The sequence below is a fragment of the Ciconia boyciana genome, chromosome 10 (genome assembly GCF_034638445.1).
Source record: "Ciconia boyciana chromosome 10, ASM3463844v1, whole genome shotgun sequence".
Classification (NCBI taxonomy): Eukaryota; Metazoa; Chordata; class Aves; order Ciconiiformes; family Ciconiidae; genus Ciconia; species Ciconia boyciana.
In genome coordinates, this window is record NC_132943.1 from 29,732,837 (window position 1) to 29,759,741 (window position 26,905).

The following is a 26,905-nucleotide window of genomic DNA, read 5'->3' on the forward strand; positions in this document are numbered from 1 at the left end:
CTTCAAGGTAACACTTATTTGATGATGTTAGGCAGTGACGTGACCATAAGCCAATTCTATTTCTTTTGGGGACATTAGAAAAAAAAAATCAGTTTTCCAAGGTAGTGGTGTTCTGAATTTACTTGGTAGCTAAAGAGTGCTCTATTTAGTTTCTTTTTTCCTCTTTTTAGTAGCAAACTGAAAATACTACATGAAGTCGCTGTAAGTTTTCTCTTTAAAATGTCAAAAACCAGGAAGTTATTGCTGGTTATTACTAAAATTAATTCCTCAGGGGGACTTTCATGTTAGGACAGAATAGCAGAATAAAGACTATTTATACAGAAAGGAACATACTTTGCCCATAACACTGAGTTTCCCATGCAATTGTTTAAGGCGAGTATTGGACAAAGAACCTTTTCTTGGTGACGCCGACTGAACTAGATAGCGTGTGAGCAGGTGCCTGAAGACTGCATCCCGGTGCGTGCAGGGCGAAGGGCAGCGAGGCTGAGCAGACAGCTCGCTTTCTGGAACATGGAACCTTTGAGTGTGTCACTCCAAACCTTAGTGTCGGCTTGGATTTTCTTCGGAGCAGCCTTCATACGTTGAGAGTAGTCTTCCAGTCTGAGTAATTGTTTTAGCTTTATATAAGACAGGCTTTACTGGCATTTAACCTGAGACTTTTTGTCCCAGGTAGTCCAGCGTAGGGCACTAATTTAATGTAGGACAGCTTGTATATAAACACCTTTGCACTGGCTTTCGACACAGCTGCGTCAGGTAGCTGGGCAGCTGCAGCAGCCTGGAGATCAGCGCTGGCCGCAAACCCCCCGGCGCCCCGCGGCTTGCGGAGCGGTGGCCCCTCGCAGGGACCGCGCTGCCCGCTTCGGGAGCTGGGGCTGTGGCCGTGGCTTCCTTGCAGGTGCTGGGCTCGCCCTGAAACCGTCCCCCAGCGGATGCAGCTCCTCGGAGGCTGCACAGGCAGTGCACTGGGTGCCGCTGCCCACGGAGCTGGGAGCCGTAGCCCCTGGCATGCCTCTGCCCACCTCCGTCCAGGCAGCCATCGGCTTAGGCCTGGGACCCAGCCTGGCTGGGAGCTCGGCTTTCCCTGGGCCGCTGCAGCCTGCCACGCTCTGTCAGATTTACTGCTGTGCCCGGTCTCCTGTGGAAGCTGTCTTCTGACTGAAAAACAGGAAAGCTTTTTCTCCGCCGATCAGAATGGCTTTCACTTTGCCGCCTTCTACAGTGATTATGCTTCCCTTGGTTTTGCTCCTTCTCAGCCTGAGGTAGGCACCACAGTGCCCCTTACTAATGCCCAAGTTTTTAGTGATTTTAAGCACCTTTATGTTGTGTGCAAGTCATTGCTCTAACTCCGTTTTTGCGCTTGCTAATTTGTCAATAATGGTAGTCTCCAGAATGGCAATTAGTGAACAAAAGAAGGTTGCACTGTGTGGCCAGCAACCAGGCTTCCCTTAAAGTTGCTTGTCTCCTCACCGCCCCCCCCCTCCCCCCCACACTTTATTTTCAGCTACATATCAGTCTGCAGGTAATGGAAGTGTAAATGGCGTTATGTAGACACTACTGATGAGTCTCTGTTTGGTGCCAGGTCTTAGCTGTTAAGAATTCACTGACCACACTGTTTTAGTTCAGAAATACCTGCACTCTAGGATTGCCAAAATCACAGCATGTAGTACTAACATATCTGTCTTTTCTGTGATCCTTGAATCTCTTCAGGCGTGACAGTATATGGACATGTATGTGAAGGTCTTCTGTTCTTATATTCTCCTGTTGCTTGCATTAGTATTACTTAAAAGTTGAAAACAAAAGCGTTTGTGTTCTCAAAGACAGAAGGCATGTTGCAAGGCAAAGTCTCTTCCTCAGTGTCCGTATGTCACGTTTACTGTTCTGCCATATAAAACCTAAGTAGATGCTACAAACGCTTTTAAATTAAGCTGTGAATTTCTTCATTGATTGGTATGCATGTATTCGCGGATTTTTTTCTTTACCTATTCTACTATCATTATATTAAAACTAATTAACACTAATGCTGCCACAAAATAAAGGCTTTCTAAGGTCGGATAGTCAAGCATTCAAAGAGAGGAAAGGTTTGGGAGACTTGGGAAGGTCTTTTTTGTATGAAGTGCTTTCTTATGCCTATAAACAAGGAAAGAGGCAGCAACATCATTTATGTTAAGCTGTACTTTGCTGGAAATATTAGTTTCTTGACAAACCTTCTGTGTATGTTGATATCATAGCACCAGTTTCAGCTTGAAGAAAAACGTTGGATAAGACTGTGAGAGAACTAATAATATCTTCTCACAGGAGGAATGTGTTTGAAAATACCAACCATTCGTACAACCTGACTCATTCTAAAAACCAAACCTCTTGTTGTGTAGCAGTGTTTGTTTTTGTAAGTCCAGGGATAATGTTCTCCTTGAGACTGTTAGCAGTGTCCAGTTGGACATTGCTGTCAAAGGAGGAAGAAGCAACCCCATCCTTATCACTGGTGCAGGATTTAAAGTGACAGAGCGAGCCAGCTATTGCCCATCACTGTTGCCAGGTCTGTAAATTATGTGCCATTCCCTCCAAGTCTGAACGGGGATGTCTACTGAACTAGGTTTAACTTGATGTTATTTTTAGAAAAAATTATATTGATTGCATAGTATTTCAAAGGCCCCAAGTAATAAAGTACACAATTAAATGTATCTGTCTCACTAGTTTCATTTCTCTGTGTGGTTTTAGGTATAAAAACTTAACTGTTTGTTTTCCAGACTCTTCTGGCAAAGATTTCGGTCCTACGCTGGGATTGAAGAAGTCCAGTTCTCTTGAGAGTCTTCAGACTGCTGTGGCTGAAGTTAGGAAGAACGAACTCCCTTTTCACAGACCCAGGCCTCACGTGGTCCGTGGTCGGGGATGTAATGAGAGTTTCCGAGCTGCCATTGACAAGTCTTATGATGGACCTGAAGATGGAGAAGAGGGTATGTTGCTGATGGCACTTATTGAGGGAGCCACCTTCACTTAGCACTGCCAAGGGCCAACTCAGTAAAGCACATAAGCAAGTGATTTAGTCCAATTGAAGTTGATCACATTTTAAAAGGTGCTCATGTCTTCCACTGAATAGAGCTGTCTTTGCAGTACCCCATCCAACCTTGACTGGCTTTAGTGTAAAGTCTTTCACTGATCTCAGTTGGGGCAGGGGTGGGTTGGAGGATTTAGAACTCAATCCTTAAATAATTATATTTTTCAACTTCAAGAAGCAGCTGCCTTCTTCAGATTACATTAAAAATTATCTTGCTTGTTTTACAGAGCTGTCTACAATTCCCCCTTCTCCAACCAGGAAATTTGTTTCCTGTTATAGACAAGGCAGAGTGTATTGATAGCACCCTGCTGCTCATTCTGTCACCATGGGCTTATAGACCCCAGTCTGGACATATGTCTCCTTTAGCGTGAAGCATAAAACTGTGCTTGGATCCTGAGCCCCCCAAATAGAAACAACATGGCTCTTCTCCAACCAGACAGAACAGTTTATGTATTTCTTGGTCAGCCATTAAAATAGAAAGATTCCAGGGAGTGAATGAAATCGTTTTGTTACGTAGGTTGGTCATGTCAGTCGCCAGAATCTCTTGTTGAAGTAAGCTCTCAGCGTTTGCATCCCAGTATGTCAGTTTTCTCGAGCTGATGGAGATTAACAAGCTAGATCTCAAATAGAATCTTGTTCTACCGTGTCAGGATTTTTGTACCAGGAATAATAACTAGAAAACAAGTCACTAAAATAACTCTGTCTTAAATTTACAATAGAAATCTGCTTGAATTAACTAGATATGTTTAGTCTGCTTTTTAAATTATTCAATTAAATGAGTAAGTGTGGTGAATCATTTGAGCACTCTGTAGACACTCGGAGTGCTCACACTGTATTTTGTGTGTTTGCATTTTGGTGGCCCCTAGCCATCCTCACTGCTTCTTTCTCATTCTGTGCAGATGGTTTCTCTGATAAGAGCTCTCACTCTGGTCAAGAAGCTCAGAACATGGAATCGGCCTCTCCAGGGAACCCTGAAATAGAAGATGCAGAAACCAAAGCAAAAAAAGACAAAAAAAATAGAGAGAAAGAGAAGAAAAAGGAAAAGGGCAAATCTAAAATCAAAGAGAAGAAAAGGAAGGAAGAAAATGAAGATCCAGAAAAGAAAAAGAAGAAAGGCTTTGGTGTCATGTTGAGGTACGGCATTTTAAAAAGCAAAACACCACCCATTCTCATTATAATGTAGGAAACAACTGATACTCTCATAAAGTAGTGGAAAAATTATTTCACTTGGACTCAAAATAATGTTTATGTTATTTAAAAAGAAAGCAGTTTATACTTTTACACCAAACTTGTAGCTGAGGCAGAAGACATTTGGCAGACAAAATGTCTTTTTGTGCCTTTGAAATTCATTCCCATATGTCAGAAAAGATTCAAGGTTTCAGGCTAAAAACAAGCGTGTGTCGGTGGGGGAGGCTTTGTGGGGAATATTTCTGAGTAATACATGACCCACTCCCACGCTCAGCCTTTTGCCTTCTCTTCCCTTGCTTATCTGCTTCCTTTACAAGCTTTGGGGAGAGCAGGATTGCTCGTGTTACTGTAAACAATCTAGTAACATTTGCAGTTGCTGAAAAATACCAGCTATAAAATCTTTGCTTCACAGCTTCAGCCATTGTCTGCAGTGGTCAAAAGCTCACCGTCCTCCCTGCCCAGCATGCAAGTGTTTGGATTTCTTCTGTGGTTATTGGTTGGTTTTGCATCTCTGGAATCATTGGAGATTAGACAAAGCTCTTCAGGCCATGTCCTTGCTATTGCTGGAGCCTTTGGTGCTGTAAGCACTCTGGTTGCTATCACCCCTGCCTCTGGTACCTGTTTACTCTATTGAGGATTAAAGTGTTTCCATTTAAGTAGATCTTTGCAATTAATATAGGGTATGCAAATGAAATCTAATGATCAGCTGGAGGAGATTAGACTGTATGATCACATGGTTACTTGTGGCACTGAACACTTAATGTTACCTTTAGGAGGCTATTGGTGGTTCTTAGCGTGCTGTATTGTAGACAAGCCAAATATATACGAAAGGCACAATCATTGCTTAGGCAAAGATGCATGTAACTAGTAATCTAAGAAATTCAGCTGCAAGATCATTCACTTACAATGATATTCATTAGGACAGTGCTATATGAACTCGCATTGCAGCTTTCTGTTGGTATGTCCTCTGGAGTCAAATGGCTTGTGTTACATTGATATGAAAGGTTTTAGCGGACTTTCTTCCATGTATCATCAGTAGGAATCCTCAAAATTGTCCTATCAACTTTTGAACACTGTAGAGGTATTGTCAAAGATATATATTCATTCTTAAGTGCCGAATTTGCATGATTTCAGCAGTTGTTAGTATTTGTAAGATGAAGGTGCGTGGGTATACCAGTCTGCATTCAAATGGGGCTCTTTAGGAATGCTGAGGAGGCACATACTCCCACCTGTGCATTGCACGTGCATTTGTGTTCATACTGTTTAAAGAGATAGGGCTTAACATGGAACAGTAGTCAAAACACTGAATAATTAGGAGGGTGACTTCAACAACTCTCTTGTGTATCTTAAGCTTTATGTCTATTTTCATTCTTCTTTTTAACTCTTTGGTATGAATAGGGCTATTGGAAGAGAAGGGGTCTAACAAAAGCATAAATATTCTGTTTCATGTATCACTGGCAGATTTGAAGTTTGGAGTGCAAAGTCTTACTTACGGGAGTGTGGTGCCTGAGCCAGAAAGAACATGGGATGACATCAGAATCCCAAACAAGCGATTGTAGTTGACAAAAAATCTGATAATGATCAATATGCAAAGCTGGGAACAATAGGTTACCATTCTTAGTGGTTCCCTTCTTCAGAATATATTTCACATTTTGGTTGTACACGAACTTTATACATCTGTTCTTTTCATAAGCTTGCTTTTTTTTTAGATTGAGAGTCTTCCCAGCAGACAGTAATTGTTAATAGTATTTATTTATCTCTATGGCAGCACAGAATGGGAATTTCTATCCCACACTATTGAAAATCTCTACAAAGCCGCAAAGATGGAAGGAACAGGTTATAAGGACCAGAGAAGGGGTTGTTTGTAAGAGTTAACAGTTCAGCTGGGAGGTTTTTAGAAGTTCTGTGTCCTCGTAGTGTTTCCTCCTAGAATTTATAAAATTATTCTTGAAAATAAATTCCTTCCAGAGAAGGTGAGAGTCCTGGGGAATCCCAGCCATGATAAAAGTGAAAGAAGGGTGATGACCTGTAAAGACTGAACAAGAGCAAACAGTGTGAGTTTACGAAAGAATTGGGGACCTTATGTCCTGCTGAAGATGAGCAAAACCAGGCTGGTATTTTTTCAAGGAGAAACCGTTGTGGATGACATGAAAAACAAAAATGATTAATCTGAATATTTTTAAAAGAAGTAATAGGAAACTAATGGGGGAACTTAGAAGGGGTCAAATACTGACTAAATACTAGATTCAAGAGGTATTTTTCAAACTGGAATTTTGCACTGATGTGAAGAGTGAGGAGTGAGTGTCAGAAGGGCTAGGGAGGAGGAGACTGCAGTAAGAGGGTTTGAATGATCAAGTATTTTAGTAGCATGGATGGAAAGAAACAGCCAGATTTTTTTGTGACATTGTGGAGATGAAACTGGCATGTTTTATTGGCAGAACATCTGTGGAAGGAAAGAGAGAAGCCGAAGACGACAAAGTTGTGAGCTTCTGCAGCAGGCAAGGTGACTACTAATTCTTGGTAGCTTAAGAGAAAGAAGTAGAGAGAAGTATTTAGAAACAGAGATGAGCTCAGTTTTTGACATGCTGAGTTTAAATTGGAAGGGGAACCTGCTGTAGGAGGCATTAGAAATGTAAACACCATAAGGGCAGCAGAAAGCTGGATGGAGAAGGAAATCTGTAGTGTGCCTTTTGTAGATATGGTGGTAGTTGTGGTGTGATCCCCCATGTGGGAGACCACCAAAATGAGGAACAAGGAACACAGCCCCTGCTAGACTGACAAGAGAGAAAGACCCAAGAGATAAGAAGTTAAGAAAGCAACTGGCAGGAGTGGGAAGAGGATATATCTGCCTGGGACCGGGTGATGCCATGAATTTTTTAAACTAGTCCAGTGACTGCAGCCATGTAACTAATTGATCCTACCAAGAGTTGGAACCCCACACTGATATGTTCATACTGTTTGTAATTTGTGGGCTGCTTTGTTCAGAGCTGTTTCAGCTGTGCCTGCGTAGTTCTGCTGTGCTGTGTAGATGCATCCAAACAGAAAAACAGACTTGCTGAACCCATGTCAAGATTGGGTTGAGATAAGTAGGAGATGATCATCTGTGGTAAAAGCTCCAGGACCAGAAGGACAATGAAAATATTTCCGAGATCTTGCCAGAAAGCTCAGTGCTAATGAAGGCACATGTACTTTCTGGCGAGTAACCAGAGGTCAGGTGTAAGGAACAAAGGAAAGTAGAATTTGAGGCTGAAGCAGCTGCTGGAAGTGTCACACTTGTCTGTGGTGGGGTTTTTGTGCTATACTTGCTGGGTCATATATACAGCTATAACAAATTTTATCTTGAGAGTATGTCCATGTGAATTGGCTTGTTTCTGCCTTATAATCAATAACAAAGCATTTCAACATATTAAAACCAAACCCAAGTGTTTATCTGTAGTACAAGAAGTGTTGAGCTTTAGTCTTTTGCATCTGAGATTTTTGAACATATTGGAATTGCTACTGCATTGGTTTTTTACTTTTTTTTTTTTTAATTTAACAACAGAAAATAGCAAAGCTGTTAGCAGTTGCTAACAGATTTCACTTAGTGCCTCATCTGTTGCTCAGCTGCTATTTACTTGTAGTTCCTGGTCTTTTTTTACACATACAAAAAAAAAGAATGATTGCTTTCCTGCTAAGCTTTTCCTGGATTGAAGCTTTATTTAGGTGACTCTGATTCAGGGAGACCATCAAGAAATCATGCTTTTATTTTTGTAATCATTATTTTTAAAAAATGTCCTGTTGTTTTACCCCGTATTAACTGGAACTCTTGGCTGCAGCATTTTAATGACTGTGGCATTTGGAGCAAAGTAGGTTAATATACTGGAGATTTGAAATGCAGATGACGCTGGTTGTTACCGACTAGTTAAGTCTCTATAATCCAAAGTACTATTTTACTGTGGTGCATACTGCACAGTGTTTGTGTTTTCTTGTTTGGTTGGTTCTGATGCATATATTGCCTGCCTGAGGATGTGCATATGTGCTGTCCAAAGAACAACAGAAGTTGACTCTGTTAACTGTTTGTATGCAACATTGGCTAAGCAAGCATTATATTTTACTTTTTGATGTTTTCTGGCACATTGCACCATGATAGCTCACTAAATAACCCACTGCTAGACAACAGACGGCAAAGTAAATTGATATTGTATACCAGGAAAACAACTACATTAAATACTTTCATTATTGGAGCTGTGACTAAATGTGTACTGCAGTCTCAGGAAAAAGCCGGTGTCTAGCATCTATGCTGAAACTGTTTTGGAACAGAAATAATACCCAGTTCTATGCAGATACATAACAGTGTCAAGATTATGCAATATCACATTCAATTCTTGGCTCATCCCTTTTCCTACATTGAGCTGACTGATTCTTTCAGGGCACGGTGAGTCTTGAGGAGACTGCTGGACCTCAAATGAGCTTCCCTGTACTTCTTTTTGAAAGTGTTTTGTATTTTAATGAGCAAGACTATAGTGAAACGGCATATTTGTGCCTTTGAATAAAGGTAGTGTGTAGTGTCACTGGTTTAGAACTGTCAAAAGCCTTGTGAGGTGGCTCTGCAGGCTGTTTGGAAGGGTTAATTAACCCCTTGGTGCAGGGTGTTGAAAATCCCTGATGCTGAGCACTAATGCAAAACGCATTATCACTTAGCGCTGGGAATGCAAAGCTGATCTAACCAAGAGGTTAATAAAAAAAAAAAAATTATTCCTCAGTTTGCTAGGTGATGAACTCTAGATTTTAAATTTGTGATCTATAGTTATTTAATTGCCATGCTTTGAAATACTATCAAAATATTCTTTTCTAACAAAGGTATGCTTTGTGTTGGTTTCTAAATTAAGTTGGAGAAAGACTGAACCTTTAAATCACCAGGGAAATGTGACCTCTGCTGTGCAGCGCTGCTCTGTATTGTAATCCCATAGCAGTTGTTACAGTCCTGGCGTATAATAAACATAAGTCTATGGCTCTCTCACTACCTTTTCCAGATAGTGATTGTAAAAATTCTGGGCACCCCTTTCAGCTTTATGGGTATGAAGGTAAGTTAGCTAATGGACTGCAGCCACACCAATGGCATTTTAATAGGTAGCTCCCCTAGGCAGAGACCAGTAGGCTGAAGTCATAATTTTTTTGTAGTATAAAAATCTAAGAGAAAGTACGTAATTGGTGACTCAGAGTAAAGAGTTTTGCTGAACTGGAGTGCAGTGGGAAAACACCCTCTCATTCAGTCTCCATTTCTAGGCTGGATTCAGGAAAAAAACCCCAACCAACCTTCTTCATATAAGGCAACTCTTGTCAATTTGACTTCACTAGATCACTAGCAAATATTTTCAAAATTAGTATAGGTGAGAAAATGTCTGTCTCTCAAATATCACATCAGCCATGACTTGCGTATTTGTGCATGTATACATGTAACAGCAAGCGCAGGAAGCAGGAATATATATGTGCATATTAGTTACATTTGCTTTTTCCTCTTCAGAAATAGTGCACGTTCCCACGTAACAGTTCATCTTAAATTATTTACCTTCCATTTCACAATGTGAGCCATGAATATTTTATTTTTTGTCCTCTTAATTTGCCAATTTTCCTTTGAGCTAAGTGCCTTAGTGATTTTAATTTTTCATTCTAGTTGGAAGACAGAAATGACCCTTTTTTCATTATTACTGTTATAGGCCTTGTGCTCAGAATGGTACTTTTTACAACCAGCACTGTTGAGCCTGTAATGGTATTGCAGAGTAGATAGCATAATATACAGATAGTGACTTCCATTAAGTATAGCACTATGATAGCTTATGGAGAGATTTTTTTTCTGCTCTGTGTTGCCCTGAGAAGTTGAGCATTGTAGAAGAAAAGTTAGCAATATAATGAAGAAAGAGCAAATAATAGGGATGTGATTTGCTGGAGAAAGGCAGTGTATATAACTTTTTAATGTATTTATATGTATGTACATATGATGCTGGAAATCAGTATGGACATGCATAGATAAAATGAAAAAAGACTAGACTAAATTATAATTTAATTAGGCTAAAGTTATTTTAGAGGTTTTTTTCCTCAATAGCAAAATGATCTGAGATGGATCATGCCTGTGTATTTGATAGACAGCATCAGTTAACAAGGCAGATGAGTTATTTAGAGGCCTTGATTTCCTTTTGCCTAATAAAATTCCCACTTTTCAAATAGGTAAATTGGTAAATAAAACTCCTGTTTCTTTTAAAGAGCACGAGAGCATGAGGGAGAGGAGATACCTAGTCAATTTAATGCATCTTGAGTTTGTCAAGTATTTTTAACTAAAAAAAGACAAACACCTCAATTTACGTGTATCACTTTTTCTTTTCCTCCACTGTACTGATTCCTCCTTGGCTGCATTAATAGTCCAACTAAAACAGAGAAAATAAGGGGGTTTTGTACTAAAATGATCATGTGGACTGCCTACTAAAGGCTTATTTGTTTAATTAAGCATCTGTTCTCTTCTTAATATGCATGCATAAATCTCATTAACGTTAGAAGTATGCAAGTGCAGTGAAGAAGCATAGACCCCTTACTCTCATTACTGAACTTGGATAACAAGATTTATATTTACTTAACAGATCAGAGCAGAAAGTTCCCTCTGACTATTTAAAAGGACTGGAAATTACAAACTGTTTGCAAAGAGCGTGCTTTTTGTGAAATAGTTGCATGTTCACTTCAAGTTGAAATATCATTATTCAAGCCATTACTAAGCAAAAAAAAAAAAAAAAAAGGCAGCGTGCTTTGTCTGAAAGGATTAACTTTGTGCACTAAATTCTGTGACCTGGCTACTTCAATATATACTTGCCTATTCAATATTGACCTTTGTGCATGCCACACCTGCTAAAAAAAGTGAACTCCAGTCCTATTGGAAATATGACCAGGTCTTTGGTGGAGGTGGCATGTTTCTTCTTAGTGTCTGTCTCCTCTCTCCCAGGAAATGCCTTCTGCAAAAAAAGTCCTAGAAAGCAAAGTGTATTCTTGATGAATACTAAACACTGTGGCAGTGTGTTTATCCTTGATTCACTATACTTGGCTGTTACTTGTTCTAAAATCCATCTCTTACCTGAGGATAAAACTTAATGCCAGTTTTTCCATATAAGTTATGGTACATTGGGTATTTCTGTATGTAGTGCAGATGCATTATGGTCAAAGATACTTGAGGGTTTAAAGTCATGCCCACAAGAATTTGAATTAAGGCTTCCTGAGCTGCATTTTAACCAATAAATACATATTTTGCTCAGGAATACAGTGCAGAGTACGAGTTCTACCATGAGACACAAAAAACTGGCAGTTTTGCTGATTTTGTGTTTCAGTAGTTCTTGTAACATGAACTTGGTAAATGGGGGGGTTGGGGGGAGAGACAACAATTAACAGAGAAACTATACAGAAGCAGGCTCCTGACAGATTCCTTAACTACAGAGTGCTGGCAGGTGCCAGTTTAATAGGTATTGCCATTAACAGCCATCTGTAGAGAAAATGAAATGTACTCATCTCACTGAATTATGATTTATGCCAGACAAAGCAGTCAAACCAAAGTAATATTTATATTATAATGCAGAGTCATTGATTAAATGCACATGGCATCTCAAATCCAGTTGACATTTTAAGCTGAAATGATTGCAGACATGTAGCCATTTATTTAACTATTACTTTAAAAAATGTGTCTCTGCTTGTTATTAATAGAAGAAAGTCAGACCTGACCAATATTTCAATAGGCTGACCTTTTGTTTTGCTGACATATAAAAGGAACAGACCTCCTTTTGGGGTAGTCACAATTTCAGAGCATATGAGGTATGCTAGCTTCAGAAAAAACTGACCCCTTTGAACCACTCTGTCTCTTTCTTCCCTTTTCTTTTCCACACAGGATTTCTGAAAGAAAGTGGACAAGAGCTGGTTTAGGAGATAGGAGAATGCTCTGAGAGAGGCTTTGTTTCAAGGGCGTGCTCTGCTGCTGATTTCTTGGGTGACACTTGTTAACTCACTTAGCTGCTCTGAGCCACAGTTATCCTTATACAAAGGTTACCCTCTGTGCTTATAAAAAATAAAAATAACAGCATTTCCCTGCCTCATATGATCATTGTTCGGATAAATATGTGAAAAAATAAATACATTTAAGGACTAGTTGGCTGCTCCTGTAAAAGTATAGCAGGCAAATACTTTTATTTTTAAGAAAATGAAAATGAAAAAGTAATAAGCTTTTGTGTGATTTTTCTCGAACTAATTTTCCTCTAATCTCTAGGATTCTTCCTTCGCTGAGGACTTCTTGCTGTCTTTCCTTTTACTTTTTTCCAGTGATTCCAGTTTTTCTCACTTGTTAATCTCCTGTTGCCCAGTCTCTTATTTCCACACAGCATCTCTCCATTCTCTTTGTACCTTGTCTCACTATTGCTTACCTTCCCACCCATTTTTAGCACACTTTAGTCTGTTCTCTCTTTGGAAAAAAAATATGAAGCAAGCCTAGCCCAGTTTGCTTGCAAGCCCAGCCTTCTGCTGTTGGACTGTTACTGAGAACTCTTTGACAGAATACTGGGTTGCTCACCCTTACCCCTTCTTGCTCCTGCTAGTGCCTGAGGTGCCAAGCTGGGGTTTCCTCCTCCTCTCTGTACTACCTCCTAGCTACAGATACTCTTACCTTCAGAAATGCAGTTTGGAATATAATGCCTCAGAATTATAGTTGACCTTCTATCTTTTACCCTGATTTTATGCCTTCTTGCTAGGAAAAATTGATTTGTCATTTCAAATTTAACATGGGCAAACTCATTTTTTCTCTGCAAATTGTTCCTCTTTATGTCCTTACTCTGTCATCGTGGAAACTAGCCGCATCTTCCCCCTTTCACAAAAGCCCCTACATGGAATGTCATCTTTCAGTGAACCTTAAACCCACTCAGTGGGGCAGTGTCTAAAATTTGCTCTCTTACACAACACACTGAAGACCTGACCACACAAAAGCAGCTTCTTCCCTTTCTGCTTGGACTCCCGTTGCTTCCAGATCACGTCAGTCCCTGCTGTGGATCAGATTGCTGGGCCGTTGTTCTGCCTACTCTCGCCTGCCCCTGTCAGCACAGCACCAACGTTGTCTCCTTCCCAGTTTGGTCTGCGTTAACAGCCCGGTGTGGTACCATATTGCTTTGAGCAACCATGAACTCTTACCGGCCAGCCTGTCTCAGCAGCATTGCTTTCTACTGCAGCATGTTGCAGCATGTCTGGGCAGAAGGTATTTTATATAGCCCTTCAACTTCCCTAAGATTTGCCTCTGCTGTAAAACTTCCATGTTGTGTATGAACGTTGGCAGGACCAAATGAGTGATGAAGTAAGGCTTTATATCCTTTCCACCCCAGCTCCTGCTTTCTCTCTCTCTCCACAGGTAATAAGTAAGTAAAGCGCTTTACAGCTTCCTGCTCTGCACCATATTTAGCTGTGTCATGTTCCCCTCCACCTCTCCTCATTTGTTTGGAATCTGTTAGGATGTGAATGCAAGGGTGCAGGACTGATCCTTACCCAGCAGTTCCTGCTTGTTTCAGCTCCAGTGGTAACTTTGTCGTCTTATCACCTCCAGCCTTCCATCCTCTGATGATGCTTGTTTGTCAGCAGGTTTCTTCCCTGTTACTTTCTCCTCCTCTCCCTACCCCAGTCTGCACCCCGGGCTCTCTCTTGTCCTAGCTGTCACCCAGCTTATGCAGAGCCTTGACTAGTAAGCCTCACAGAGTTTGTTAGTTTGGGCTCTGCCCTGTGTGTGTGTTGCTTCTACTCTGCACCTTGTCCTGAGGAGCAACTGCTCTGACTTCTTAGTGGTCATGATGCCGCGTGACGTTTACCATAGAAGTTAATTATGCTATTGAGTGCTCCCCTCACAGAAATATTTACATCCAAAGAACCTTCCCCCTTCTTGCTTCCTTCGTTCAGTGGAAATGACATCTCTAGGGTCTTGGCTTGGACCTGGGGCATTTGAGAGAATTTGATCTTACTCTTTAGAGGTCTTTGAATAATTCTTAGTGGTGAAAATGAAGATGTCTTCTCCCTTTTCCCTTTCTGTTCTTGCAAATTCCCACTTCTGTCCTATTTCTTTTTTTTTATATTGTTGAGGAGAAACAGTAAAGAATGAATAAAAAGGAACTTGGGCAAATATAAAATCTTAGCCAAATGTTGACATGAAAAAAACTATCACCCTCTCTGTGTGTGTGTATGTATTATATAAACTCTGAGATATATGTCACCACTAGTTTAGAAATTTAAAAAAACTTCAAGTCTTAAAGGTTGACTCACAAGGAGAAAAATTGCCTCTGTGTGTATGTGTAGTACAAGATACTCAGGCCACTAAGTATCTGCTATAGTTCTTCAGCATTTAACTTCAGTATTAGGTTTGAAGTAATGAACTGTATGCCTGTGCCATTCATTGTCCCTTATTTGAAAGTAGTGAATACCTGGCCTTACACTAACTCCAGATTATCAGATTGGTTGGTAATAATGTGTAAATAGAATTGTCAAGCTATTTTCTGGTGATAGAAGGCCACCACTGTTGCCTGCTATTTTCTTTCTAGCCAAAGAACTCTAGTGAGTAATGAATCAGGCACTGTTCATTGTACTTCTGTTGTCTTTTTGTTTAGCTTTTTATCCTGTAATGTGGAAATCTGTATTACAGTAGCTTAGTATAACAGACATCCTAATGTTCTGTTTTTAATTAAAATTAGATTGAGGAAATAAACAATTCAAAGAAGTTAGCTGTCCTTTTTTTTTTTTTCCCTCCCTAAATATTCTTTCCATATCCTCCTGCATTTGGAAGTGCTTGTTACCATTCACATGCTCTTGGATTGTTCAGCCTCCCTAACAGATAGTGAGAAAGGACTGCCAAGGAAGCTCACTTCTATTCATTTAGTCTTCTTAGCAATATATCTTGTTAAATTATTGATTTTTGTCTGTTTGTTTTGATGCAGTCTGCACTGTAAAATACAATTCTTAATATAAAAACTTTGTCAAAATGTGAAGATTTCACAAAACCAAAAATGCACTGCTCTTGAGAAAATTTCTACTATACAGCTGCAGATCAGTTTTACTATGACTAGAATATATATATACACACACACCTCAGAGATTGAGTGACTTGATCTAAATTACTCAAAAAGAAATCAGCAAATATTTCTTTCCTTTTAAAAAGCAGATTATTATGGGTGTAAGTGCTGCAATAGGTTAATGTACCTCTTCATCTCTGAAGACCTCCGCCCCATCTTTTTCTTAATGAATTCCTATTTAGGCTATTTTAACTTGGTTGTCATTTGTTGCTTCCCAAACAATCAGTCATCTGCAGCAATGGAGGGTGCTGTAGGCAGGCTCAGGCAGAGCTCCAGGAGCTCTGGGCTGAAATGCTTTGGGAAGATATGTAGAGAAATTTCTAGGTATAGATCTGCTTTGAATTCTCTCTGCCTATAGCAGTAGTGTTAGCTGCTTTGTTCCTACATGTGAGATGTTTGCTACTTTGAGTAATTACAAAGTGGAAGTTGTAGTTATATATCTGTAGCATGAATGCTGACAATGTTCTGTAAGACCATGATGAGACCTGTACATTCTGTGGTGCTGGTTCTCTGTAAACTGCATAATTCATTGATTTGCCTGTGAAGTATGTTGCACCCAGTGAGTGGTGAAAACTGATTTGGCATGTAAGCTTGCTAATTCAGAGTGGTTAACTGGCTTTAGTCCCCAGTGCTGTAATAAAGCAGATTTGATTTTATTGCATCTCCTGCATGGAAATTACTATTTAAAATATGTGTTGTAGAGGTATTTCAGTGTTTTACAAAGACTTACATGTTCCTGCATGCTTGGAGGGGAGGAAGGAAGCCACACTCTTTCAAAATATGTGTTCTAGCAGTCTAATTAAAGACACACCAAGTTTTAAGCAGTGTAAAGTATGCTAACAAAAATATTCCAATAGCAGTATATTTCTTTAGTTCATCCTTAGCGTTTATTCTGGCTTAAATACCAGCTTCCTCTATCTTGTGTGGGTATTCAGGTTGGAGAGAATGAGTTTAATCTTTTTTCGGTTTAGGCTAGAGCTTAAAGAAATTGAAAGATGATGTTCCTGTCATAGCAGGAAGAAAGATCACTACTGGCCCTAGACCTGCTGCAGAAAACTTGCATTATACCATAAACTGCTGTCCATGTGCTTGTATGCAGTTGAAAGTAGAGCACAGACAAGATGATCTTTTGCTGGGGAAGATTTAAAAAAAAAAAAAAAAGGAGAGAAGTAACCAACAATCCTAGAGTAGGAAAACGAAAGTGAGGATCGAGGTTCAGAATAACTAAATAGTTAAGATTTACCTTAGCAGTTTAATAACTTCTTAAGGCCTCAATCCAGCAGAGCAAAGCAATAAACGACAGCTGTATTATATACTCTTTGGTCTTCTTTGCTCTAGATCTTTAAGACAATACATTCACACCATAGTGAAAGGCTACAGTGGAGCTAAAATTAAAATACATAGGTAACACTTTTGAGAAGTGTGTTGATTATGTGTATGGATTGTGTGTGTGTATAATTCACGCATCACACATGGAAACTCAAATTTTTCTACCTTTGCTATTTTAAGCTGTTACCTGTATTCTTGTATTTTTATGTAACTGGCGGATTAGCACATAAATCTTTTAAAGTATTGTATAATTAATTTCCAGAATATCAAGTAAAGGCTGGGTCTTTTTCTTTGACAGGCTATTTCTGTCTCTATAATGAGAACAGCAAAAGGTTGGGAGAGGAGGTGGTGGATTTACGTGTTTGAGTACTATAAATACTCAGGGGGGAACAAGGAGGTGCTTAAGGGCTACATAAGCTAAAAGGAGCTTCTTTACAGTAGAATAGTCTCATCACATCACTATATATCTCACTCATCTACTCAAGGACACAGAGGCACTCAAACATGTTGAAACAGCCCACGTCTGGAGAAGACCATGTTCATCAAAGTATTGTATTAATGGCTTCATGGGATACCAAGACCATTTGTTGATCTTGGCTGTCAGTTTATTGTCTTTCTCAGTCTTTGTTTATTTTGTGCACATCAGCCATTCACTGAGTACCTTGGGACACAAATTGCCTCTAATAGATCAAATGTACTGGTCAAAGGTTAAGTCACTCTCATGAGGCTGCTTGCCTGTGATAGCATTGGTTTCTGTTGGCTTTGATACTGTATTTATTGCAGTAATATTGTAATGTCTTCACACAATCATTAAAGCTCGATAGAAAGGTCTAGTGTAGCTGTTCCAGGTAGATGACAGCTTGGTGAGTTTGGGCTGTCATTAACTTGAGCAGATTTCTTTGTGAGGCATCTTAAGGTTGTCTCTAGAAAATGCCAGTCAGATTGAAATTGGGACTGCTCTCTTCTGTAGAGAGAAATCCTTGTCTGGGGGGGCTAACATTTTATGTTGTCCAGCAGTGTTTAGACCAGCTCCATCCTTAAGTTTCCACAAAGGTAAATGGAAAATTATGTTGAACATCTAGGTTTCTGTTTAATAACCACCATGCAAGGCAGATACAGACCTAAAAGAAGCCTATAAATATAAAGGTTGGTACAGAGATCTGTAATATAAACAAGAGGAGATTTCATATACAGCAGTGATCAGAGGAGGAGGAAAAATACAAAATTAAATTGGTTGCACAAAATGTCATGCTAATTTATAAGCTAAAAGGAGAAGATCATAAATGAAGCACTGAAGTATGAGGTTTTCACTCTGTTTGTAAATATTGACTTAAAATGAGCTTTAAAAAGCAATACAAAAAAAATAAACCCAAATTGTGGTTGGTAGCATTCTCAAGGACCCAGTTTCAAAGGCTGACCAAACAGGAGAGAGGGAGAACAAAATAAAACATCAGGGAGGAGGAAAAAAAACAACCTAGAAAGCAACTTAAATTGATATAGTGTCTGCATACAGATAATTGAAGCTATGAGATTTAATTAAAATCACCAAGTGGATGTTGCTATCAAGGATGAGACAGTGAGGCTTAAACTGAATTTCTCTGAATGCATACAGGGAATTTTAGGAGCAAGATAAGAAAAAGAACAATTTTACTATTGGCTATAGAGAAAGGTATTCACTGAAGAACAGCTCAAGCTGTGGCCATTTTCCAGGACCCCTGGGTACCAAATTTCAAGGATAACCAAATGCTCTATAGAAGCATCTTGTGATCAATTGTATTGAATGGCACAGACAAGTTGCATTGAATCAACACAGATGACAATCCATTTGGCTGAGCAGAGAAAGATCGTTACAGACCTTTAATACGGCTGTTTCAGTTCAGTATCTGTCCATTTTGGAACTTGGACTTGTAATAATTGTGTTGGTCTCTTGAAAAACAAAACTTTATTAAAGTCAGTATACTGTAGCAGTTCTGAAACACAGAACAAAGAAAGCTGGGAGACTACTGTAACAAGCAGGTTTTATAACCTGTTTCTTTTGAAGCACAGCTAACATTTGTGCATTTAAATGACAACAGAAACATTCCAGAAGCTCAGACTAAATTTACATGACCAGTGATGAGGCTGAGAGTAAAAATGCTTATTGTTTCATGGCAAAAGTGGAAGGAATAGGGATCAGCTGCACAAGTGATCAGACCTAATTGCAGAAAATGAAATAGAAATACCAACTGAGGCAGAGCAGAGTGATCAGAAGGAAGGGTTTGCGGAACCTAAATAACCAACGGTTATTTCAAAGTAGTGGAGAGCATCCTGGAGCCTGTTAGTCTTCCTGAACTAAAAAATAGCAGATGTTTCGGAGAGAGGTGGGTTGGTCTTAAACCACAGAAATACGAACGTGTAGTGGCTTTGTGGCGAAATTTTCCAGGCCTAAGTCAAAGCTTTCTGAACTTCATGGAAGTCTTGTACTGGATGAGACCCACAGAGTGTTCCCGGGTATGTACAGCTGTGAGATTGAAGTGAGCCGGCATAAAGTTGTGACTAATGCCTTTTTCCTTTGGGTTGTAAGGGTGTAGGAGAATTAACTGTAGTCCCAGTTCTGTGTAGACTTCAGAGTGATGAATGTTTTTTCAGACTTGCTGGAGAGATCCTAGCTTGAAACTGAGAGCTCGTAAGGTCCACTTCTTCCCTGAACAGTGAACCTAAAAATGGTGTATTGAGGTTCTGTGGTTTTTTCAGTAACTCAGTATCAGATTTTTTTTTTTTCTTCAGAAATACCTTTTAACTGATAATCCTGAAAACTGCAGTCTAAACTTAGATATTTCTGCTACTCAGTTATTCTCACTGGTATACAAAGATTTCTGAGACCAAATTCTTCCTTTAGCTACATCTTTACAATCCCATTCTTTTGACTTGTGTTTCATGGGAATAATTCCAGATGGAATTTAGCCTTGTAATTCATGAAAAAGAATAACATTCAGGTTTTTATCTGTTAGCTTTGCTGGTTGTTCAGGGCTAAAAGGAGTAAAAAGTGGGAGAAGCGCATTTTATTTCCTTAATAATATATGGCTGAATTCCCAGAGGAAGCAGATCTGTGAAGTATTATTTCTGCCATGTAGCACTCAGTGTTGGCTAGGGGAGGAAACAGGCTTTTTGTCCCTGAGAACTTTTAGATTTTCATACAATTTTAGATTTTCTTCCCTGGGTTGAGGCAACAGTTCCAAAACTCAAATATTCCTCATGGGATAACTCTGAAAAAGAAAAAGGTTGGGTCAGTTAAAAATACTTATTTTTATTCTCACTTTTCATTTTTAGAGCCTTTTAATAAGGACTAAGATGGATATTAATCTGAAGAGCCACTTTGTTTAAAATCCCTAATAGCTTATTGTGAAAATATAAGAAAACTTGACAATTTAAGAAATCTATTTGTGGCATTACTGTAAAACAAAGAAAAATTGCTTGCCAAACAAAAACCTGATAACCTCTACAGCCTGCTTGCTTAGTACAATCTACCATCCTAGAAAAGAGAAATGGTCTCTTATAGTACTTTAGGAGAAGGACCATAGTGGTTACTGAACTCAAGGTTTAACATCATAAAAAAGTGTGCATGATGCGACTGAAAAATGTAACCTCTTTTGTAAAGTCATTGCTGCTATTAATTCTAAAAATCTGGCCTGTGACATTACTAGAACATGGAGCAGAGCTAAAAAGAACTTTAAAGTGAAATCAACTCATGATCCAAAAATGTATATAGTAGTAATAATAAACTTCTGATAAGGCACTGACTCATGGCTGTGAGGAACAGATGGTGACGGCCAGTCAAGTCCCTGCTGCAGCCCTTGAGGATCTGGTAGGATTTAGTGTGGCACTGAACGTGTTCTGAGGAGAGTAAGAAGCCTGCTCAAAGTAAAACCAAATATCATGGGCAAATAGACAGACTCATAAGAAAGCCACTCAGCAGATTCAGCTGAAAGGTTATAGGATGAAAATGAGTAATAAAGAATAATGGCAACTCTCCAGGAGTGGAGGGGGAATACTAAACATGAAAAGCAAAGCATATCGTTGCCCTCCTTTGTGCCTCTTATTTTGTTAACAGTGGAGCTGACACTGTGTGTCTTCTTCCTTCAAAGAGAAGAAGAATACTAATTTAAGAGCTTCCCCAGTAGTGCTCTCGTCTCTGGATCGCCCTTGCCCCCATCCTGTGTTCAGAGCGGAGACAGTGCCCCGTCCTGTTGGGTAAGGGACAGCGAGAGAAGTGCAGCCACCCTCCAGTAGCCCTTCCCAGTCATTACAAGGGAGTCTACCATATAATGTGAATGAATGAACAAAAGAAATACAGTTAGAGATAAAATAATCACTTTTCACTCCTCTCCTTTGAGCCCCGTAGCAGTAGCTTTCCAGATTTCCCCTGCCCATGCCAGCCAAGAATGTACTTTCTCCAGTCTGCCCCATAGAAGTCCTGATGCAGGACTTCCCTTTGTCTTAACTGGTTATGATTTGTGTCCATATACAGATGCCCTTCTCAGCTTGTTTCCAAAATGAAAGTTGGCGTTATGCTCGTTATTGTCCAGCTATACATAAAGTGAAACAGACTTTCAAAAATCATTTACAGAAGATTTGCTGTGACTATTGACATTTTCTGACAACCCAATTTTTCTTGTAGACCTTCCCCTCTCCTCCCACCTCTCCCCACCTCCCAATTCCTACCCTGCAAACAGCAGAAATGTATTTGAGAAAGTGAAAAGGTTATGAATCAAACTTCTGAGGTATTTTTTAATTGACCCCGGGTAGACATTTAGATGGAGCTGATAGAAAGGTTGCAGATGTTCTATATTAAAAAGTCTCTTTATATTAGATGATGCTGTGTCCTGCATCTAATGATTGAGTAGTCTCCTGTGGAAACATGCATTTACCCGTAGTACGTACGGAGCTGTTTCAGTTAGGTACATATTTCATCTGTCACTGAATTAACCTGAAAAGTCTATGGGTAACCAGATCCCCTGGATGGTCTGATGCTTGTTTGATAAAGAACTTTTTTTTTTTTTTAGGACTAAAACTTAACAGGTTTGTTCTGAAATGAAGCCACTGGTATTTCACTTGGAACCATAGGCTGCATAGACTTAAAAGCCCAGCATGTAATGTAGAGACTCTGTTCCAGTTACATTTTTTGTAGTTTGCACCATGCAATGTGTACTGGTTTGGGGCAGGGGTGCTCCTGGGGCTTTTTTGTTTGTTTTTTTCTTTAAATCCTGACTAAGAATGGTATTGAGCAAAATTGACTATGGGCATTTGCAGTTTCTTTAAAAATGGGTAATGCCATCAGAGAAAAATAGCAAGAAGTTCTAGAGACTCCTGTTAAATAATACTGATATCTTCAGCATTTGGAGTAAAACAGTATGAACTGGGATTGAGTTTCAGGCTAGAGAAGTGCTAACTTTAAATCTAATTCAATTTGAGGGCTTCATTACAAGCTGGCCCTTACGATATAGCTGGGAATCAATAATACTGTATACTGTTTCACTCGCATTATATGAAAACATGATCATTTGCCTTTAAAAAAAAACCCACCTTCATTTTTAATGTTGTAATCTTTTAATAATGAGTGGCTGAATTATCTCTGTAATTCATTACCCTCTCAGCTGTTAGATGAATGGGATATGTTATGGTTTGTCATTATTCTCCATGGTGGCAAGGAGAACAGACTGGGGATTTAAATTGCCTTCCACTGCATGGGCTATAGACATGCTGATGACTTGCTGTGAGATTGCATTTAGTTCCAGGATCTCTGGTGCTTCAGTGTGTAATGCATTCGGTTGCCATGATGAACAAAAGCTTCTGATGGTTTATGTAGGTATCCTAGAAGTAAAATGGAAGAGAAAGAGCAGAGAATGAAAGTAAAATGTTGCTTTCTTTTACAAGTGACTAGTTGAGTACAGGGGAAAAAGTAATAAATTTATGCCAGGAGGGAAACAAATATAATAGTTGAAATATTATAGGGACATCTCTACATGAGTGTATGTGTGTAGATATATAATGTGAAATACAGTATAATCTTAACATTGTTATGTACATACTTATGACTGCACTGGCTCATTACCCATTGCATCAAGGATGCTCAAGTGTTTATTATGCTATTTACCAAATTATAGCTATTTCCTGAACAGCCGGCCTCCGCTGAATATACTTGTATTCTGTCCATCTTTAATAATGAAGCCTGCACTTTGGGGCAGAAACATAGTCTGGCAATGATCAGCAGGAAATAAGAGAGAAATTGGTAATCTCTTTAGCTTTACTGTTTTATGTTGTTTATTTGCCTCTCCCAAGTATTCGTTTAGGGAATTTGGGCAGCATAGGTCAGGCAGCTGAATTTCTTAGTCGATATTAGGAATTGGACTGAAAAGCAAATAAATCTCTAGTAAGTTTTATATGTTTTGTTTTTCAATCACATCTAAGATTTAGCTAATCTATCTTGGGGGGAGTGTTGTAATAATTACAATAAAAAATATCAGTATACCATTTTATAAGCACCAGTTATTTATTGCAATGTCTGAGTAAGTACATAAGATGGATTATGTATAAATAAAACAGTGCTGGGAGGTAGAGGGATTCAAAGGAGGTTTGGGATATTCAGGCTGTTCTGCTACCAGGTGGCCTGGTAGCAGTTTTGGCCTGGTATCTGAGCGAGGAAATCTTCCCCAGCGATAGGGACATTACTTTTTGAGGATGGACTCTGCCATTGCCACCTCGTTGACCTTGAGGGTAGCTTGGATGATGGCGTGTGTCCAGGCTCTCATCTGGGACTGACATCTTCCCCATGTAAGGGCCAGGGCAAGTGGGGGCTGCCCATCTCTTGCCAAGGTAAAAGGCAAACCTGCCTGAGGTAGCAAGGGAGATGCAGTTGTGCAATTCAGAAGAGGTCAGGAAACATTTCTGTTGCTGATCGCTGATTGAGTCTAGCTGTCCAGTGTTACGGGGATTTTTTGTGGTGTCATGGTTTGGGGTTTTTTGGTTTGGTTTGGTTTTTTGTTAACTTTCTGCAGACCTGTGTTAAATGGTGGGGTCAGGAAGAGGCAGTCGTGTTGCTTCCCTCTGCCGTTGCTTTACAAAAGCAGACTGATACAGTCAAGAACCTCATCTTAGCAACAGGATTTTATTGGTCAATGGATTAAGAGACCTTAAGCTGTGGGAAGATAGAGACCTGCAACCAAGTTAAAACACGTAGGTTCCTGGTTGCATGCTCAGTCACAGGTTATTTTACACAGAAAAGATTCTTGGTCCCCTTTTAGTAAATAAGGCTTGAGTAATTGGTGGGATTTTAGAGTTCATAAAAAAAATCATTGTGGTTATTGCATCTCTGTGTCATTAATGTTTAAAAAATAATAAGACGACTTATCTGGGTTTCTAAAAATATCTTAGAATAATACTCAAAAACTAAAAGTATTTTAAAAAATCCATTTACTTTTTACCATTTATAGTGGTGTAATTTTTACTTTTTTCCAAATACACGAGTCAGTTGCACATACTGTTCCTCTTGCTTTGTAGCATTGCTCCAAAGTTTAGCTTGCTCAGTAAAGCAGTGCTTAATCATAAATCTGATTTTATTTCATTTTAACATTCAGAAAAACATCCTCAATAAGGTTTAAGAAAACTGTTTGGAATATAAATGTTGGCATATAATCCCTTCAATTATTGAAAAAATAGTCCAATCAATCTCTAGGTTGGCTTTGTAGCTCAAAATGCCTTAATGTGACAGGAATGCACTATAATCTATGAAAGGAGCATCTTAATTTATCACAGAGCCCATTACTTTTGAGTTATATTGTGTGCTCTGGGTAGCCGTGCATAATTCTTCACAGATAACATAGAATGAAGTCTTGCCCATGATGTGTCTTGGAAACTGGAGTTTATTGTTTTCTTTTCCAAAGAAAAGAGTGTTTTTTCTTAGTATGGAGGTAAATGCGGCACCTCTTAAGTTTTTGGAACATGCTTGTAATTCTACAAAACAAATGTTCTCAAGACCTTAACAGTCAGCTGTGGAAGCTGGGCATTTCTCTGCAGGTAAAATGCAGCTGTATCCTCTTCGACTTTTGCATTTCCCCCTCCACCACTAAGGTCAGTACTTCATACTCATTTCTCATGTACTGGAGAGTACTAGTCTGGATTAGTTTATTAAATACTTGAGTTTGAGTTAAAAGTACATTGAAGACAGACATGTGTTCAACATTATTCTATGTGTTTGGACTTTGAAGAACCTCCAAATCTATTTAGGATTTTGTATGATGAAGAGTTGAATTCTGTTTTAAGGTACTTGAATCTACCCAAGACTCACTGCCAATTTTTGTTGCTAACAGAGATGCTCTCCAGCCCCTAACTTTGTGCATCTGTATTTGATAAGGCTGGCAAATGTCTTTGATTAGGGTGGTTTTTTGGAATGGCCATTCAGAGGCAACCTTCTTCTGTACTCTGCTGTGTCTCATAAAGAAAGGTTTTTCACATTAGTGAAGCACTTAATTACATCAGAGCAGCATAGTTGCTTTGGGTTTTAGACTTATTTGGACTGTAAAAGTGAAACATAACAAATGTTACCATCTGCTGTTCTCATCCCCCCCCTTTCCCTCCCTGTGCCCCAACAGACTCTCTTCCTCCGTTTCATCCTTATTGTCTGATTCAAAAATCTTGTCAGGGTACTTAAGGCATGTAGTAGCTTCAAGGCATGAAGCAGGAGATCAGCTTTTCCCAGACAAGGTTCCACACTTGTTCTGCGAATTAAGGGTTTCTACAAAGGTTAGCCAGAACTGTAACAGCACCTTTTTTTCTCCCTGAAAAGGAAACTTGACACATCTATCACGTCTGAGGACTGGAAATTTCTGGCTTCATAGAGGAAAATGTGTCACTGTGGTGTATGTCATCTGACCTAACTATCCTAGAGGTTTTTGTTCCATTTATCTACTACACGCTTTATATAATGAAGGAAGTCTCCCTAGGCATGATCAACCACAGAGAGTGAGTGAAACATAATGGTTTCAATCAAGGTTTCTGCTAACCCGAGTTAGTTGTTACTCTTCAGTCAAAGGTGCTAGCTTTCACCCTGGAAACCAGTAATAATTATTCTATTCACAGACATTTTGTGGATTTTCACTAGCCACTGGTCACAACCTTGTTCTTAAATTTGTAAGATGCTTTTTTTTTATTTTGAATCCTAATGTTTTATCCCTTTCAGAAAAATAACCTCCCTGTGACCTGAATTTCTGGAGTTCTGTGATGGTCTCTGACGTGACTATCTTGATAGGAAATGCTGCAAATTTTCTTTGTATCAGCCAGACTGTATTCCAAGTATGCGTGCAACACAATTCCAGCAAACTTGGGTTACTGCTTTTCCTGTAGAAATCTGGCAGAAATCTGTAGAATCTGTAGAAATCATGGCATGAAATAGCTACCAAAAGAATTGAAGCAGAAAGCCTTAAAACTTATGTGTTGCCCAGTTTATTATTACTAAGTTATGTTCAAGAGCCCCTCATTTCATCTCCAGGCAGGATACAAAAATTGGAACACAGCTGAAGGTATTTCAGGGAGGGATGAGGAAAGCACTGAAAAGCATTAGTGGTTTTTTGAAAACTCAATTTAGTTTTGCTGAGCACCCAACCTTGACGTTGAGATTTTCCAGAGAGCCGGGAGTACTCCAGGTGGTTGGCTGCTGTGGAGTTAGGGACCCTGGAAGCCCCGGCTTCTCCCAGCAGGCTGCAGCTGCCCCAGAGCAGCAGGAGCCAGAGAGAAGGGTTGTTGGGTTTCCTCCCGGCTCCCTGGGGCAGCTCCCCGGCAGACTGCTCGCCGGCTGCTCCTTCCAAGGCTCTGGGACCCAGGAGAGCAGAAATGCCGGGCTGCCCTGGAGCTACAGACAGCAAGGTCAGACTTCTTCACAGGAAGTCGGGCGAGCTGCTGAGAGGCGTAGTGGAGGCCTTTCTTATTTGATGTTAGATTGATGTCAGACGGGATTTTTCACTACAAGGTGCTTAATCTCTTACAAAACTTTGTCAGAATTTTTCCTTCTAGTTCTGCGTGGGGCTGCGCACCCCATCTTCTTCATAGAAGTTGCCAAAGCAGACAGCAACCGCATCCTAAAAACTGATCATTTAAAGCATGTGTGTAAAAAGAAAGGTGTAGCAAAGCTTTCTTTGGCACTGCATAATATTACAGATTGTCTTTGCCTACTAAACATGCATTGCAGGCATTTTTGATTTTGAGA

At 39.6% G+C, this 26,905-nt stretch overlaps 1 protein-coding gene across 3 annotated transcripts in view; it reads left to right on the plus strand.

The window, feature by feature from the left end:
- The window catches only part of PARD3B (par-3 family cell polarity regulator beta), a 439,522-nt gene that overhangs the window by 291,353 nt on the left and 121,264 nt on the right, over positions 1 to 26,905 (plus strand). For all 3 annotated transcript variants that reach the window (XR_012044291.1, XM_072874183.1, XM_072874182.1), the window contains 2 exons: positions 2,745 to 2,951; positions 3,952 to 4,186. Coding sequence is in view for 2 of the 3 variants with exons in the window: in XM_072874183.1 (XP_072730284.1) it covers positions 2,745 to 2,951; positions 3,952 to 4,186 (442 nt within the window). In the remaining variant the exon portion in view is untranslated. The remainder of the gene's footprint in view (positions 1 to 2,744; positions 2,952 to 3,951; positions 4,187 to 26,905) is intronic.